The sequence below is a fragment of the Etheostoma spectabile genome, chromosome 14 (assembly GCF_008692095.1).
Source record: "Etheostoma spectabile isolate EspeVRDwgs_2016 chromosome 14, UIUC_Espe_1.0, whole genome shotgun sequence".
Taxonomy (NCBI): domain Eukaryota; kingdom Metazoa; phylum Chordata; class Actinopteri; order Perciformes; family Percidae; genus Etheostoma; species Etheostoma spectabile.
The window spans coordinates 18,863,372-18,880,256 of record NC_045746.1 but is presented as its reverse complement, the minus strand read 5'-3'; the positions used below and the strand labels follow the sequence as shown (position 1 = coordinate 18,880,256).

The following is a 16,885-nucleotide window of genomic DNA, read 5'->3' as shown; positions in this document are numbered from 1 at the left end:
TGTGTGTGTGTGTGTGTGTGTGTGTGTGTGCCTATCATGAGATCCTCATAAAAAAAGCACAATTCATTTCTTTTCTAGTATTAAAGACCCAGTTTCTTCCTCCTTGTTTGAGGTGAACTGGGGAAGAAAATGTCAGTTGCTGTGGTAAGTTTTTAACTTTTAAAGTTCCCTTTTTTTCACTAAATCTGTTTGGGCTGAAAGTTAAGTCCGTTTTAAAATAAATAAGCTTTATGGAATGTGTAAGAGAGTTAGCGGAGTCCAACACAAGTGATTTGACATGGATTCCTCAAAAGGGCAAGCTGCATAATAACGTCCAACGTCCAATATAAAACAAACTTTACCACGGTTATAAAATAAGCAATGTGAAAGTCCCAATATCAGCACTGACACCTATACATAGGGGCTGGAACCTAATTCATATAACAATTACAAATAGCAATGCCCGTTAGGTAGTAAGTGATTTTATTAACAAAATATATACTGACATTAAACAAAGACAAATCAGCAGTCATCGGCCTCTAGATATTTCGTGATGTTACTTTTTTTTTTTTTTAACAAATTGGATTAATTTTCTGAAACCCAACTGCTTACTGCATTAAAGGACAAGAATAATGTATTTGATTGATTTTATGGGTACATTTTTTCCTAATTTAAATTAACAACTAATATAATAAAACAAGTGGAAATTAAAGTGCAAAATGTCTTTTTTATAAAGGATCAATTCAATACCATGAACGGAGACCTATACTGTCTATTCTTATGCAACTGACTGTTGCAGTAGCCTACTTTGCTCTTTTGTCTATTGTTTATTCCCTTTTTCATATGTGTATTGGATGTATGCACCACCCACACATACATAGGCAAATTCAATACAGTAAAAACTTTCAAGCTAGCTAGTTTAACATAGAAACATCCTCAAATATGCGTGAATGGTGTATGTAATGTGCCAAGTGTCAGACATATAGCAAAAATATAAATAAATAAATAAATAAATAAAATATAACAAAAACACTAACGTTACACAGGTCTGGGATTGTTAGCATAAGCCCACACATCATTTAGCGTCGCCCTGAGCCTGCTAGGTAGGTTACATTATGGTTTAGCCTGTTTGTTAACTAGCTAGCTAACTTTAACTCGTGTAATAACGTTTCTAATTTAACGACGATTTAGTTTTATGGATATTTCGTCAAAAACAACTTACCTTGTGACGGATTTTAAACCAAAGACACCTGGTTAAAGGCAGCCTGAACGTAAAAGAACATGAAACCTGAACCGTATCATATCAATTGTGTCTTTTTCACACCCGGCGAGACAGCAAATGATCTGTGTTGCTGTTTTCACTACCACAGAAAAACAGTCAGTCATATGACCAAAGCTATGAGGAAACGCAAATCTATATATAACTGGAGTGGTTTCCAATGAGGCCATCTTGTATCGTTATGTTTTACAAATCAGTACGAAGGATGTGACGTTTCAACACATGACCAACGGCACTGCTCTCTTGCTCGAGCTTCAACGTTTAGCCAGCTTATTAAAGTACTAAAAATTTAACCAAATTTAAAACGTATTTTTACTGCTAAGCAGTTGCAGTTTTTTTTTTAATTGTATTTTTTTTTTTTAAATTTTAACCCGATCAGGAAGAATTGCATTTCCGTTAGCCGTTGTAATGTGTTGTTATGGCAACGAAGTCCTCCACCGACTGTGTTGTAAACTGAAGTAAACGTAACGTTAGCTAGCTGCTGTAGCCCAACTGCCTAGAGTTGAATTCAGCTAGTAAGGCACTTGTAAATACTACAGATATCGTCGCATTAATGGCCCATTACAGAGTAAGTATTTGGTGTCATACTTTCTGTAGCTGTTAATCGTTTTTATTGGGTAAATGTTGTAGTTGTTCATGCGAAGCGTGAGCTAACTAATGCTAGCTGGCTAGCTAGCTAAATTGCTATCATGATGGCTTGTTTCCAAGAAGCAGTGAACTTCCCTCAAGGGGGGCATATAATTAAATAGCCACTGGATAAAACGTCAAAAAAGTCAAACGTGTTCTGTTAACTTATGTGCAAGTCAAATAGTTGATTTAACGCTATGTTTTAGGCCCCAGAATCGAAGCGAGAGCAATTCAGAAGATATCTGGAAAAATCTGGAGTTCTTGACGCTATAACAAGCGGTAGGTATACAAACATTACAAATACCGTATTTATCACGTCCATGCGCTGGGGGGGGGGGGTGACACATTATAACCGAGGGGTCTGGACAGGGTTCATTAGCACCCTCCACCAGCCAAAATGCTGGGAAAATACGCAATTAACTGAAAGATTTGCTTCACTCAACAGTCAACAGAACAACAATGGTAATCTATTGAGTGGCTGGTAACATTTGCACATTCACTTGCCATTTGGCTGGTGATTTTGGATGTTTTTTAGGAATCAATTACATCTTGCTAACCTTGCTAAAGCCATACGTTCCGTAAGTTTAAATCTACACAAAAGACATGACCGTCAAAATCACAAGAAATCACACCGCTATCCTCTGCATCCCCTCCGAAATCCTGTGTAAATGGAACATGGTGTTAAATCCACACATTCACTCACTTTTCACCGATATACCTGCTGTGCTGTTTTATCATCATTTCGTTTCTCTTTTTGCAGTTTTAGTGACACTTTATGAGGAGGATGACAAACCTGACAATGCACTGGAGTATCCTTTTTTCCATGTATGCAGTTTCATATAACATAGATGTGTAAAAATGGCAGAAAATAGATAGCATGGTTTGATTAAAAATACATTGACAAATAATATATAACCTATTATTCACTGTTAAAAAACAGAGTTTCATGTCCTTGCTTAGTGTTGACCTTGTTCAAGTTTCCTCAAAAAGGATGTAGCTGAGAATTATGGGCTGTGTTGTACTTAAAGTGCTCATATTATGCTAATTCTCAGGTTCATAATTTTATTTAGAGGCTATATCAGAATAGGTTGACATGGTTTAATTTTAGAAAAAACACCATATTTTTGTTGTACTGCACATTGTTGCAGCTCCTCTTTCCACCTGTGTGTTTATGTCTCTGTTTTAGCTACAGAATGAGGCATCTCACTTCTGTTCAATCTTTGTCGGGAGTCGCACATGCGCAGTAGCTAGGTAAGGACTACTACCCAGTCAAAAGCAATGTATGAGGGCCGGCCCTGACAGTAGCTAGGCAAGCTTTATAACGCGTGGTACAAAGTGACGCTCGTTCATCACGGAAGTAAAGGCTGGACTACAATAGTGCTGTTTGTGAACAGTGTTTTCTGTTGGAGCTGATAAGTCCTTTGGAGTGGACTTTTGGCCTTTTCACTTTGCAAACCTATAACATGCACAAAAAAGATATATAACACAATAAAATAATAAGAAAAGGTCAAAAAGCATAATATGAGACTTTAAGCTAACAGAAAAGGATGTGATTCAACCTTTGCCATTACGAGCCCTTTTCCACATGCACTTAAACCTGTAGTGAAATGGCAATTCTTCTTGATGGCCTATATTTGAGAACAGGAGACTCATTTTTGACCACTCTGGAGCTACTAAAATATCCAGGAAAGTTTCTCCATGGGTTTGATTCAACCAAAGTACCATCATTCCTGACAAAGTTTAGTGTTCTCACAGATTTATTTAAATAGACACAAGACTTTTCTGTCTCTGTTGTTACCCTGACTGCAGATAAGATTGCTCATTGTGCTACGGGCAATCGCTGGGGGGAGATAATCAGCCACTGTACAACTGTAGTTTTCCGTTTTAAAGTATTTCTGTTATCAATTCGTTTTTAAAATGTTAACAATCAAGCTGGGGGGAGAAACAGCTAAAAAATATTTTAAAACCTGTAATTTAGATGTCCTGTTTGAGAGAAATGCTATTTTCCTCATATCTATCGAAAACAAAAGTGTGATGTGGAAGTGTTGTGAGAAGCCAAAGTCTTTATTTTCTATACAGTACACTTGGCAGGAGATTAGTATAGTTCACATGGAGCTTGTTTTGGAGCCAGAGGAGTTCATCATTTTGTATTACATGAATGGCCCTAGAGGGGAACAAGTCACTGTTGTTTTTCTTTACCAATCTTCATCCATCTGGCTCGGTTAAAATCAAAGATTTCTGTAGACTGATTATTGATAGCACACAGTGACCTTAACCACCCGCACAGTTTCATAAAGCTTCACCTCGGTGCAGCTGCTCCAGAGCCAGCAGACACTGTGGCTCTTCGCATGGAGCTGGCTGACCTACAACAGAAATGCAACCTGCTCATGGAGGAGAACAAAGCGCTGAGGAACAGGGTGAGCTGCTGCTAAAAGTCTAAATGTACACATAACCAAGGCTGCGTGTGTATGAGTGTGACAGTTGCAGCATGAGTGTGCTCACACTGCAACCTCTAACCTCTGCCTTCATATCATTTTTCAGCTGATGCAGTACGAACCGTCGCCTGAAGAGGGAGCAGCAGAGTAGAACTGTCATTTCTGTCTGGAGTAAAAAGAGAAAAATAGCCTTTTTGAAGAATATTTAAATGTTTATTACATAATTATCTATCACAAAGTCTTTGTTATTTTTTTTATGACAAGAAGCAACTTTTCCTTTGTCATAAATAAAGTTTTTTTCAGCATTTGACATCAGTATTTCACTTAATGTCTTAACTTCACAATTGTTCCTGTTTCAAACCAAAAGCATCTGCTTACATACAGGCAACATTTATAGAATGGCCTTTAATTTTTTTTTAAATATTTTAATTGATATCAAGTGCATAAATGAGTAAAAAGTTGTCATACAAAAGCAATGATTCAGAGTTTGCTGCTTAAGTGCCTGAAGGGAAATTAAAGTATGACACCATAACAACAACATTTTGGTCACCATAACAACTCCAAGATATTTAGCACTCGTTTTCCATTGTGACATTTAGAATAATTCTGTTAAATGTTCTTCCTGAAGATCTCTGTCATGTTGTTAAATGGGGAGAAGAATTATTTCAGACAGCGCCACTGATTTAAAAGTATCCGGTTGCGTAACGGCATGTTGTGACCTGAAACTGCATTATAGATTCGTGGTTCAGTTTTCCATTACCCTCTAATCATCAGACAGAGCTGCTGCACACACTCAAATCATTGAATGTCTATCTGAATCTCTGTAACTGGCCTGTTTATCTACGGAAACAAAACCGTCCATTGTGGTCTGACCACCACCTGCAAAAATCTAGTAATAATAAGTAGTAATTTAATTTGATAAATTATTTAAGAGTTTGAGTTTAATTTGATGGTAATATTCTCTTTCTTGTTCACTGATCAAACTCCTACTGTTATGTATGACATTTCTACCGTGCCTTTCTCTTTGGTCAGTTAGACGTTTTGTTCAGAGCGGCTCCAGCGAAGAGTCACACCTTACCTAATCAAAGGACCTTTTTTCAATAGTTTGATCAGACGGTATTGGGTCTGTGCGAATCTATTCAGACATTCTTGTGAGTAAACGTCTTCTCAGCTTTTGTTTACGGTGATGCTTCCTGTAACCTTGTATAAAACTCATCCTGGTTAGTGAATCCTACAACTGCTTGTGAGCATCTGTCTCCACTGCCCAGTGAATGAAACTCATCTGAACACGCCAGTTTATTGGGCCTGAGAGAACTTTTTCCTCCACCAGGTTTCAAGAACATAATCTCTACAGCAAGTGATTACAAATGCCTTTTGTGTTTGTCTTTTAAAGAACTTTAAACGTGTGAAACGTGCAGTAACTTAGTGTTCCCGTAACCTGCACCCAAACATGGCTTATTGAGAGTTTCTGTTGCCACGTTGACGAGCAGACAGTCTGTTGTTCATATCTGCAGATCAGTTGGAGCTCTTCTGCTGCCTGAGCTGCTCGCCTGAGACACTCTGCGGTTTGGAGGGGAGGCGATGGGGCTGTTACTCTCCCGGCTGTGTCGAGATACTGAGCTCAGCTCCCCTGCCGAGTCCGGGCTCTGAGACCTGATCGGTCTCTTAATGTCTGATTTAGAGAGCAGTCTTGCTCGGGGGCCGACACAGCTGCTACGGGGCTTCACACTGTTGTTCCTGTGGTAGGAATCTCCACTGTCCGAGCCGTTCCCCTCGACCAGAGTGGAGCAGTTCCACGGTGGACTGACCCTCCGGGACTTCCTCACAATGCCTGACAGAGTTGTGCAGGAGGAGGTGTCTGCCACGGGGAGGGTGGGGTACTCCGAGCTGGGACACTCCATGTCCTCATGATGGGGTGAAGATTGTTCCTCAGGCTCATCCTGTTTGTCCGCAGGAGGAGAACGTGTCTCGCTGCTTGTGTTGTTGGAGTTGCCGTTTTGCTCTGTGGGGCTCGGCACCCGCTCCTTGCCGTCCTTGTGGCTGTCTGGCTTTGCACCAGGGTCCCCTTTTATTGGGACGAATGCAGAGGAGGCATTAAGAAGAGGGTAGGTAGGTCCGTTGCCCTGCTTCTCCAACAGCAATGTGTATCCACATGGAGCAGTGGGAATTGTAGTCTTGCGACCAGCAGACGTGCCTACGCAAACCTGATGCACAACTGAGTTCTTTTGTGACTTGTCGACATAATAATCATCAAGATCGGCCTTCAGGTGGGGGTAGAAGTCCAGGATGCCTTTCTTAATCTTCTTGTATCCCAGGTGCATAATCTCAAGAATGCTGAGAAACAGCGAAATGCAGGCGATCACTTGCATGAACACCATGAAAACCGTTTTCTCAGTGGGCCTGGAGACAAAGCAGTCGACCACATTTGGGCACGGCTCCCTCTCGCACTTGTAGAGAGGGTTCAGGCGGTGTCCGTAGAGGATGTACTGACACACCATGAAGCTGACCTCCACCACTGAGCGAGTCACGATGTGAACCAGATAAGTACACAGCAGAGAGCCCCTCAGTGGTGCTTTGTTGAGCTTGCCCTGCTCCAGCTGCTTCATCTCCTTTTCAATCCTCTTCCGCATCTCCACCAGCTCAGCGTCCACCGCCTCTAGCTCCCGACGGAGAGCCACCTTCTTGCAGTGGCGCTCCTTCTCCAGGGCTCGCAGCTGGTAGATCGCGTGACCCATGTACACCAGGGAGGGCGAGGACACAAAGATCACCTGCAGCACCCAGTAGCGGATGAGGGAGATGGGGAAGGCCTGGTCGTAGCAGACGTTGCGGCAGCCGGGCTGGTCTGTGTTGCAGATGAAGTCTGACTGCTCGTCGTTCCACACGTCCTCGGCTGCGACGCCCAGCACCAACATCCGGAATATGAACAGAATGGTCAACCAGATCTTGCCGACCATGGTGGAGTGGATATGCACCTCCTCCAAGATGCCTCCGAGGAAGTTCCAGTCTCCCATTTTTTACATTAGAAGTGCTGTAATGAATAAAGAGCAGAATTCAAAAGTTAGAGTTTCAGAGGCCGATGATGAAACATTTGAAAATGATTCATAGTATTAGTAGTAGTATTTTTCAACAGATGCAGAACAAATACTTGAAACAGATTGATTTGTTTTTTAAAGTATATAAATACTAATACTAAATTATGTACTTGTAACAAAGAAATTGTTACAATGTGGTAGGCTATTGCTACGATCCAAATACTTTCAATTATACAACCAGTTTACTCCATTACAACAGAACCCAAACTCATTAGAGACTAATTAAAATGTGTGTCTAAGTACTAACCTGATAGTATTAATTAGCTGCATTAGTACTTTTAATGTGTATTGTTAAGTGTAGTATATGGCAACATTGAGCAGCATCTTATTAAAATGAAATAAGATATACTGGTTAAATTGGTAATCATTTGACATTACAAATATCTACAAAATCTCATCTCTTACAAATATCAAACAATAATCATTTTTATCCATGGTGTTGTTCATAAAACGTTACTGAAAAAAGGTTTTTCTACAGCAAAAGAGAGAAAGCATTGCACTACGTAAAGTGGATCTATTCAGTTCTCTGTAATTATGTAATAAAATTACATGACTTACACAAAAAGGTCAAATATTTATTTTAAAATTAGTTACCTTACCTTTCATCTGAGATATGAAATATAACCATAAAGACCTTTCGCAGTACTGCTGCTGATGCTGTGGAACCCAATCCTACAGGCGGACCTCTAATCTTTCTTATCCTCTTCTAAGGCAAGAATTCAGTCTCCACTGTTGGTTAAAACTGGACAAAAACAAATGATCCCTGCTGGCTCTTGTTGTTCACAACTTATAGTCTGGGACAGACAAAAACAATCGATACTGTTGCAATGCTCTGTTGCCATTTACCTTGCAGCAGTGGGAATGGACTGACTGCCAGTTCCTGATAGTCATCGGGGGAAATGTGTTGCAAAGTGTGTTAGAGTTTGCCGCCCGTTTCTGGTTGAACCTAAAAGTGCGGGTCCCTGCTCTGTGTCCAGTGTTGAATGGTGCCGGTTGTCGCAGCTAGAGCTGAGTCATTTAATTGATTAATTGGTTGATGATAAATGAATCTACAACAATTTTGATAAGTGATTATTCGTACTTTTTTATTATCCGCAAGCATGCATTAATAAGCTAGAAGCAAACAATAATTGCTTCCAGCTTCTTAATTGTGAAGATTTGATGCTTTTTACTTGTATTACATTATGTAAAATGACAAATAAAGCAATCTAAAGGCGTCATCTGGGCTGTGACAGGGATTTGAATTTTTAAATTGTCTAGCATTTTATAAACAAAAGGATTCAATTAAGATAATAATTGGCATAAAAATGTCATTCACAATTCCTACATGACTTAATAACTAACATAATGTCTGACCAGTGACCAACAGTCCAAAACCCCAAAATATTCAACGTACTATCTTGGTAGATGAGGAGAAGCAGCAACTGTCAGAAGTTTTACTTGAAGAATATTCAAATTTTCAACTCTCAATTGGTCTCTGTCAACTAATTGAAATAATTTATTACCTTCTTCCTTAAACTGACAGAACATTCACTCAAAAAAGAGTTGATAAACACACCAATGTAGTTTCCTTACATCCAAAGACCAGCTTCATGAGCCAACTGTCTGTCTAATGTCACTGTCATGTCTAATCTGTGTTAGATATTGTACTGGGGAGCATATAATCTAACAAATCGGTCTTTTACTACTTAAAATAAGGTATTATTTACATGAAATCCAAACAATTCCCACATATTTTATCGATTAATCACTTTGAGAATTGGATAAACATTGCCATCCCAATTTCCCAAAGTTGACCTGTTCAAATTTCTTGTTTTGTCCAAAACAGAAAATCCCACTACAAGTTTGCTTACAGAGACCGAATGGTGAATGGTGAATGAATAGATGTTCAATTTGTGCATGTCTGTACATCTTCAGGGGGTGACAGACATCAGCATCAGGTACAAAGCAAAGTTCAAGAAGCAGGGGATCAGAGATGTGGGTGCAAAATAAGTAATGCTAGACAGACTTAAAACCGTTTGCTAAAACTTTACAATAGTGGCAGGGCTTGAACCAGCAACCCCATTGTAATGGTACGATCCTATCTCAGTCATATAGTATTAATACAGTCCTATCTTGGTTCAGTCTGTTCTGTATTTGTACCAACCCTGTCCTTAATACCAATATTCTTGATGAAGTAACTCACATCCAGCCTGCATGCTGTCATTGTACTTGTTTAATCAATGTTTTGTTTTTTTTCAATACAGGGATCAATGGGGCATGTCCGATTTCATACATGGTTGCTTCTTCACTGTGAATCTAATTTGTCTACTGATCCATTAAAAGTAAATCGATGTTTGTGGCTGGGCTGGTCTGTTTTCCATGCAGAGGACTGCAGACTGTGATTTCACTTCTTCTCATAATACCGAAACACCTTTTGGACGTCAGGCTATTGGATGGGAAACTGAATTAATTCTCCTGATGTTTCCTCCACATTGTCTCCCTAAATTCACAAATGAAGTTAAAGAGTTAGTTTGGATCTTATGAAGTGGGGTTGGATGAGGTACAAATCATTCATCAGTGTATTATTATGGCGGTCGGCACGTCCCCAGTTTGGAGAAACAGACAGGTGTCCTGACACAGAAGCTAAGCAGTGTACTGTAGTGGACGGGGGCAGGAGCAACACGCAGTTTATCCACCTGAAGAAAAAATATATATTCTGATGGGGAACTGAAGCCGTTGTGTCTATGCTCTCTTCAAAGCCACTGTACTCCTTTGACAAAAAAAGGTCTAATTACTGTCTTTGTTAAATTGTTGTTTTTGTCAAAGGAGTCTGGTGGCTACGTAGAGAGCATTACAACAGCCTTGGTGCCAGTGCCAGAAAGGGCAGTTTGACTGCAAGGTAAAGTAATGAAAATGTAAGTATACACTTAAAACTAATATTTATACTGTTGAGGGTCTTTTTTCAGGTGGCTAAAATGCTTTGCTTCAGCAGCAGTTTATTGTTTAGCTTCCTTAACAGAACTAGTGTTGGTTTCTCCAAGCTGGGGGGCGTGCCGACGGACATCTCTTGCAGGTTACACACAGACCGTGAGTAAGTTCCACATACAACCCCAGATCCAAACTAACCCTTTAAGTTTCCCCACCTTATATGGAGCTTGGTTGCCCAGTGTAAATGCCTAGTATATTAATAAACTTCTGTGGACAAATTTGTATCTGCAAGCAGAGTTTATAAACTACAGTCACACACTGTTTCCTTATACTGAAAGTTAGACATTTATTACTGAAAATAACAGTTTATTCCTACTAAAGATAGAAGATTAGAGAATAGCACATGCAGTGACACGATTCATTCTGAATAAACCAACACAGTCAGGTAAACACCAACAAGCAACTTCAGTTCCTCCTCAACCAACATTTGGAGAATTGTTTGGAAAATAAAATACTTTTGGAAATCTTACAGAAAACACCACAAAATTAAAACAGATTAATGTACATTTTTTTCAGCTTGTCAATGTTTTACTGACACTTCAGGACCAGAGCAACGTTTCTGAGTATTTTTGCCTTAATACTAATACTTGACACTACTGCTGATCCTTTTCCAACTCAGACCAGTCTTGCAGAGACTAAAACTTCAATGTCAAAGTTTGCTTTTTTTCAATTCAGTCTGCTACTTTGACTATAAAAGGTTAATGATCATCTCAATGTTCACTGACATGTTTTTGCACATGCATTTCGACACCTGTGTCTAAAAGAAAGGAAGAAAAATCTTGTCAGCAGTAGAGTAAAAAGTACATTGATTTGTTAAATGCGATAAAGCACACAGAAAACGCTGGTTTGGTCAACAGACTGGATTCATTTTTTAAATACTGAATGTTCTTTTCTTTGCAAAAAATGGGTGCATAGGGTTTAGAAAACAAAACCTATCAATAACCGTATATATATATATATATATATATAAAAAAAGACAATTATTCCTGACTGACTACCACTGAACACAGAAACCGCCACTGACTGTTTCATCTTTCTAAAATCAGGAAAATCTCATCAATAACATTTTATAAAACCAAGCAAAGGACCACCATTGTTCTTAAAATAGAGCTGCAAAAAGCTGCTTTCTACAAATGGTTTCTAGTTTTCTACAAATGGTTCAGTGGACGTTACATTCATGTCAAAACAAACATTTCTTGTCAAATGAACCCGCTCTGGTGCATCTGACAGACGGATAGCAGGGGGAGCAGGTACTATTCTAGCGTCCGCCTGACTTGCGTCCAGCCCAGGATCGGGACCGAGAACGCGAACGAGAGCGTGATCTTGATGCAGACCGGGACCTGGAGCGGGACGGGGAGTGTGTCCGTCGTACTTCTTCCTCGGTGTAATGGGAAGTCGTTGCTGGGTTGGCGTTTTCTCGTGGAGATGCAGATTTTGAGCGAGAACGAGATCTTCCTCTGGACTCTCTCCGAGGCCTCGGCCTGTACCTGAAGACACACAATGAAACCTTTTAGACACTTGTGTGCACTCAACATAACGGACCTGTGTGTCAAATGTACAGTAAGTCTTTCCAAGACATTCTGCATCTGTAAGTGTATTTGTACAGTAGCACCTCTTCCTAACTGGGTGCGATGCAAATGGCCAAATAGATTGTTTCAGCAAACGGGCTAAGTGCTGTTGTTTGTTTGAAAAAAGCTCGCCTTGGCCCCATTTTTGTGAAGTTTCATGCACTTCCTCAATGGCATTATTCAAAACTGACAAAAAACTGCATTACAACTAAATAGAAACAAAAAAGGAGAGAATTCTGGCATTAGCATTGTCGTCAGAAAACCTAGTATTTCAACTTAAAACATAATGCTTCCTCAATATCTGATGACATCGTGATCATTTTTGGATTTAATACAGTAAATATTACATATTTCATCTTAATGTATTGGACAGTGGTTTATTGGCAGCCCAGAACACACGTCCGAACAAGTTATCCCTTTCTTGCACCACACTCGCCTCATGTAGGTCCGGTTAAAAGACTCTACCAGCAGTGGTGGTTAAAAGGCTCTGGGTGGCAACAATAAGAAGGAACGTTACATCCCATCTACCTTCACTCCTTCAATTAGGCTTCTGTGACCCTCTCTATGGCTGTAGAAAAAAGAATCTCATCCTTTTCTCATGGTGTGCAATAACTCCTAGTATGTCTGGACAATTTTTCACATCCCTTTGGCCCCAGTATGCTCCCTCGCTCTATTTTAGGAAGAGGTGTAATGCAGTACCATGACCAAGACAGAAAGGGAGTAACAGATGCAAACCACAACCTCTGTAAGCAGTCAAAGAGAAGTTGTACCTTTCATCCTCACGGCTCCTGCTTCTTCCTCCATACCCTCGTCCCCGAGACCTAAAGACAGACATTGAAAGGTTACTTTCTCTTTCAAATAGACTTTAAGTACAGCAGTACTGTGAGGAACAAGCCTGCTGAAAGTAAAACTCACTCTCGAGGACTCTCGGATCGCCTGCGATGGCGATCATAAGACGGGCTGCGCGACCTGTATCTGTCATAGCTGCGACTGCGCGATCGTCTGCGCCGGCTGTCTCGATCGTAGTCGTCGTATCGAGATGACCTGCCTGGGGAATGCCTTTCCTTTGACTTCATCTGATTTGGTGCTGATGTTTAAAAAAAGTAGACAGTGATGAGAGGTTAAGAGCCAAGACTAGAAAACACAAAGCATCAAACATTCCCACGAGCAAGAGTTGTTGTAGAATTCCACTGGGAGCTCCTCTGCAAGACTTGTTTTTTGTTTTTTTTTCAGTTTTTTATTTTTGTATAACAAAGTTTGGAAAAAAGGCGCTTTCTGTCCCATGAGCCCTACAGAGTTAATACAGGTTGCCCCTCTATACCAGGCATTACGGCAGACGTGGGCCAGTTAACACTTCAATGTCTAGTTTGGTTGGTGGCTGCATTGTGAACAAATGGGTCTTGAAAAACATTCTGAAGCAACAAGCACCAATCAAACTCAGAATAGGGCTGGGCAATATATCGATAGGAGACTAGATATACGGTAGTCTTAGATTTTGGATATATGGTAATATGGCAAGTGTTGTCTTTTCCTGGTTTTACAGGCTGCATTACAGTAAAGTGATGCAATTTTCTGATCTTACCAAACTGTTCTAGCTATTCTATTATTTAACTTTACCCACTAAGTCATTAAATCATTTCTAGAGAATATTTATCAAAAATATCATTGTGTAAATAACCTTTTGTTAAAGCAACAATAGTCAACCATACAATATTGTTGCAATATCGACATTGAGGTATTTGGTCAGGAATATTGTGATATCTGATTTTCCTCTACACTCACCGGCCACTTTATTAGGTACACCTGTCCAATGCTAGTTAACACTTAATTTCTAAGCAGCCAATCACATGGCGGGAACTCAGTGCATTTAGGCATGTAGACAGGTCAAGAGAATCTCCTGCAGTTCAAACGAGCATCAGTATGGGGAAGAAAGGTGATTTGAGTGACTTTGAACGTGGCATGATTGTTGGTGCAGAAGGGTGGTCTGAGTATTTCAGAAGCTGTAATCTACTGGGATTTTCACGCAAAACCATCTCAGGGTTACAGAGAATGGTCGAAAAAGAAAAAAAATCCAGTGAGCGGCAGTTCTGTGGGCGGAAATGCTTGTTGATGCAGAGGTCAGAGGAGAATGGCCAGACTGGTCGAGCTGATAGAAGGGAACAGTGACTCAAAAAAACACCCGTTACAACCAAGGTGGGCAGAAGAGCATCTCTGAACGACAGTACGTCCAACTTTGAGGCAGATGGGCTACAGCAGCAGAAGACCACTCGGGTGCCATCCTTTCAGCTAAGAACAGGAAACTGAGACTACAATTTGCACAAGCTCATCGAAATTGGACAATAGAAGATTGGAAAAAAAGTTGCCTGGTCTGATGAGTCTCGATTTCTGCTGCGACAGTCGGATGGTAGGGTCAGAATTTGGGTCTACAACATGAAAGCATGGATCCATCCTGCCTTGTATCAACGGTTAGGTGGTGGTGGTGTCATGGTGTGGGGAAATTTTCTTGGCACTCTTTGGGCCCTTGGTACCAATTGAGCATCGTTGCAACGCCACAGCTACCAGAGTATGTTGCTGACCATGTCCATCCCTTTATGACCATAATGTACCCAACTTCTGATGGCTACTTTCAGCAGGATAATGCGCCATGTCATAAAGCTGAATCATCACAGACTGGTTTCTTGAACATGACAATGAGTTCGCTGTACTCAAATGGCTCCACAGTCACCAGATCTCAATCACTAGAGCATCTTTGGGATGTGGTGGAACGGGAGATTCGCATCATGGATGTGCAGCCGACAAATCTGCGGCAACTGTGTGATGCCATATGTCAATATGGACAAACTCCCTGAGGAATGCTTCAGCACCTTGTTGAATCTATGCCACCAAGAATTGAGGCAGTTCTGAAGGCAAAAGGGGGTCCAAACCCGTTACTAGCATGGGGTACCTAATAAAGTGGCCGGTGAGTGTATATTGCCCAGCCCTAACTCATAACTCCACTCAAGTTTAACAAGGTAGCCATGGTGGTGAGCCATTAATGTTACAAGTTGCAAAGAAAAGCCAAGAGGTTCTGGCCATGTCCCAGTCAGTCGCAGTAAGCTTTTTTTCCATTGAATAGGATCACCTGCTGAATATTTACTCGTTTTTTTTTAGTCTGCTACCACAGCACTTTCTTGCCGCTATTGTTCATTTCACTCACTTCGATTATCAACGCCCTCATCCCACCTCTTTATTTGAACCACCTGTGCAGCCGTATACATGTTCTGTCAGCAGAAGATCTTACCACTGCTGCTCTAACACCACCATGTTGTTAAAGATGCCTTCATGCACCCACATCTCTATCTACCACTGTTTAATTTAAGTGGCACTGACTAAACAGCTTAAAAACCTCCATAGTGTTTGGTGGCAAAAATAGTTATAAAAAGTTAAACACTTACTCTTTCGGTCACCCTGGGCGAACTGGATTTCAATCTGCCGGCCACAAACCCACTTCCTGTCCAGGCTGTGAAGAGCATCTTCTGCATCACGCACATCCTCAAATATGCTGAGTAGTTAAGGGTTTTTGTTTGTTGTCATTTTTTGATAAGGTCACACAAATCAACTGTTTTTTTTTTTTATTCTCAGAAGGGTGACATAAGAGAAGGAAAACAGTGGTCTCCTCACATAAAATATAAAAACACCTATCAATTCTTCAAGTTCCACCCCTCAAATCAAGAGATATAAGATACAACAGTTTATAATGAGCACAAATTACACATTACTTGATATGATATAGCAAGTGAAAAAGAAAAAGCATTAAAACAAATACATCCTCTGTTTGTAGAGATAAAAGATGAAGCAAGTTTTTCAAAGAAATCAAATAATTGTCTGAGGGACTAGGAATACAAATGTTTAAACAAATCAAATACATTGAATAGTTTATTAAATTCCTTTAATTAAAATTACAAAAGTCATTGATATAACAAAGAAAGCTGATTTTGTTGTCATGTCAAATTTGTGGAATTGTCTTGTCAGGATACAAAATAATTCAGACTTGTTACCTTTGCCCATGCTTGACTTTGAACTTCATCTTGATCTTTACACTCTTTAATCGACTCCCACAGAGACTTGGGTTTCCTGCTTGCCTTTTCCTCTTAAAACTCTTTTCTTTTCCCAATTCTTTGCCGCCATATCCAAGCTTTGTCTCCGTTCCCTTTTCCTCTTCATGCTTTACTTTCTCTTTTCAACCTTTTCCCTCCCTCTGATCCTGAAGGTCTGTGTGACTTGTCTTTACAGCTACTCTACACGGGTCTTTGTTACTCTTTGTGGCCGGTTCCACAACTGGATGCTTTTACATTTTCTGAAGCAATAACAGAGAAATATGTGTGTTAGATTATTCAATCAAATTAAGTGAAAACACGTCACAAAAGCACATCTTCTGCTGAAATGAAATTAAAATGTTTTGTTAGCAGGAGCACAAACAGGAAAAAAAAAAAAAATCATTGGGAAAGGATATTGAATGTATGCAAATCCTCTTGGTCGACGTGTATGGAAGTCAAGTGGGATGTAGACATCCACTATTGGCCCATAGCGGCCAAACTCACGCCGCAAATCCTCAGGCCTGAACACCGTAAATACAAGTGTGACTCAACTGACCACCACGGGCAACTCTGCCTACATCACTAACCAGTAACAACAGCTGGGAGAGCAGCTGATGAGAAGGCTAAAGGGACAGTTCACCCCACAACACAGTAAGACTTATTTTACCTCTTACCTGGTGATCCAACCCATCTGTCAACACGGTTTCTGTTATGTTAAGTTCGGCTGTTGCTGTTTTATTCTAGAGGTTTTGCTTTGGAACAACTATATTGTGTTCTGGGGTAAATGTCCTTTAAAAAAACATACACAAATTTGTTCAACATGCAATTCAACGTAAACCCCACTTACAAGTCTACAACT

At 40.3% G+C, this 16,885-nt stretch overlaps 4 protein-coding genes and 1 long non-coding RNA gene across 8 annotated transcripts in view; 2 read left to right on the top strand and 3 right to left on the bottom strand.

Annotated features, from left to right (window-relative positions):
• The window catches only part of si:ch1073-513e17.1 (sialin), a 12,192-nt gene extending 10,772 nt beyond the window's left edge, over window positions 1-1,420 (bottom strand). For 2 of the 3 annotated variants that reach the window (XM_032535913.1, XM_032535914.1), the window contains exon 1: window positions 1,202-1,419. The gene's annotated coding sequence lies outside the window, so the exon portion shown is untranslated. Of the gene's footprint in view, window positions 1-1,201 lie in introns of all 3 variants that reach the window. The other variant, XR_004335024.1, reaches the window with a different exon arrangement.
• A 79-nt stretch (window positions 1,421-1,499) lies between these two features.
• Window positions 1,500-4,625, top strand: mycbp (MYC binding protein). The gene is made up of 5 exons (XM_032535940.1): window positions 1,500-1,826; window positions 2,092-2,164; window positions 2,646-2,694; window positions 4,173-4,302; window positions 4,427-4,625. Exons 1-5 carry the CDS (start codon window positions 1,812-1,814, stop codon window positions 4,469-4,471), a joined length of 312 nt encoding a protein of 103 aa, XP_032391831.1. The 5' UTR covers window positions 1,500-1,811; the 3' UTR covers window positions 4,472-4,625.
• A 1,185-nt stretch (window positions 4,626-5,810) lies between these two features.
• Window positions 5,811-8,359, bottom strand: gja9b (gap junction protein alpha 9b). The gene is made up of 2 exons (XM_032535915.1): window positions 8,012-8,359; window positions 5,811-7,348 (listed from the first exon to the last, which is right to left on the bottom strand). The coding sequence occupies exon 2, from the start codon at window positions 7,329-7,331 to the stop codon at window positions 5,823-5,825; it is 1,509 nt and encodes a 502-aa protein (XP_032391806.1). The 5' UTR covers window positions 7,332-7,348; window positions 8,012-8,359; the 3' UTR covers window positions 5,811-5,822.
• Window positions 8,360-9,040: 681 nt separating this feature from the next.
• LOC116701901 (uncharacterized) overlaps window positions 9,041-16,885 on the top strand; it is a 12,985-nt gene continuing 5,140 nt past the window's right edge. The window contains exon 1 of the long non-coding RNA XR_004335027.1: window positions 9,041-9,255. This is a non-coding gene — a long non-coding RNA (uncharacterized LOC116701901). The remainder of the gene's footprint in view (window positions 9,256-16,885) is intronic.
• srsf10b (serine and arginine rich splicing factor 10b) overlaps window positions 10,644-16,885 on the bottom strand; it is an 8,654-nt gene continuing 2,412 nt past the window's right edge. Inside the window, exons 2-6 of one of the 2 annotated variants that reach the window (XM_032535934.1) lie at window positions 15,988-16,286; window positions 15,385-15,491; window positions 12,866-13,037; window positions 12,721-12,771; window positions 10,644-11,869 (exon numbers count right to left, since the gene is read on the bottom strand). In XM_032535934.1, coding sequence (XP_032391825.1) covers window positions 11,641-11,869; window positions 12,721-12,771; window positions 12,866-13,037; window positions 15,385-15,491; window positions 15,988-16,016 — 588 coding nt within the window. In that variant the 5' untranslated portion in view covers window positions 16,017-16,286 and the 3' untranslated portion in view covers window positions 10,644-11,640. Of the gene's footprint in view, window positions 11,870-12,720; window positions 12,772-12,865; window positions 13,038-15,384; window positions 15,492-15,987; window positions 16,287-16,442; window positions 16,548-16,885 lie in introns of both variants that reach the window. The other variant, XM_032535933.1, reaches the window with a different exon arrangement.

Bases quoted from the DNA above. Each gene is read 5' to 3' on its own strand.
- gja9b (XM_032535915.1), bottom strand. From the start codon at position 7,331: ATGGGAGACTGGAACTTCCTCGGAGGCATCTTGGAGGAGGTGCATATC.
- mycbp (XM_032535940.1), top strand. The intron at 2,165-2,645 runs GTAGGTATACAA...CTCTTTTTGCAG, and splicing joins TCTTGACGCTATAACAAGCG to TTTTAGTGACACTTTATGAG. The intron at 4,303-4,426 runs GTGAGCTGCTGC...ATCATTTTTCAG, and splicing joins ACAAAGCGCTGAGGAACAGG to CTGATGCAGTACGAACCGTC.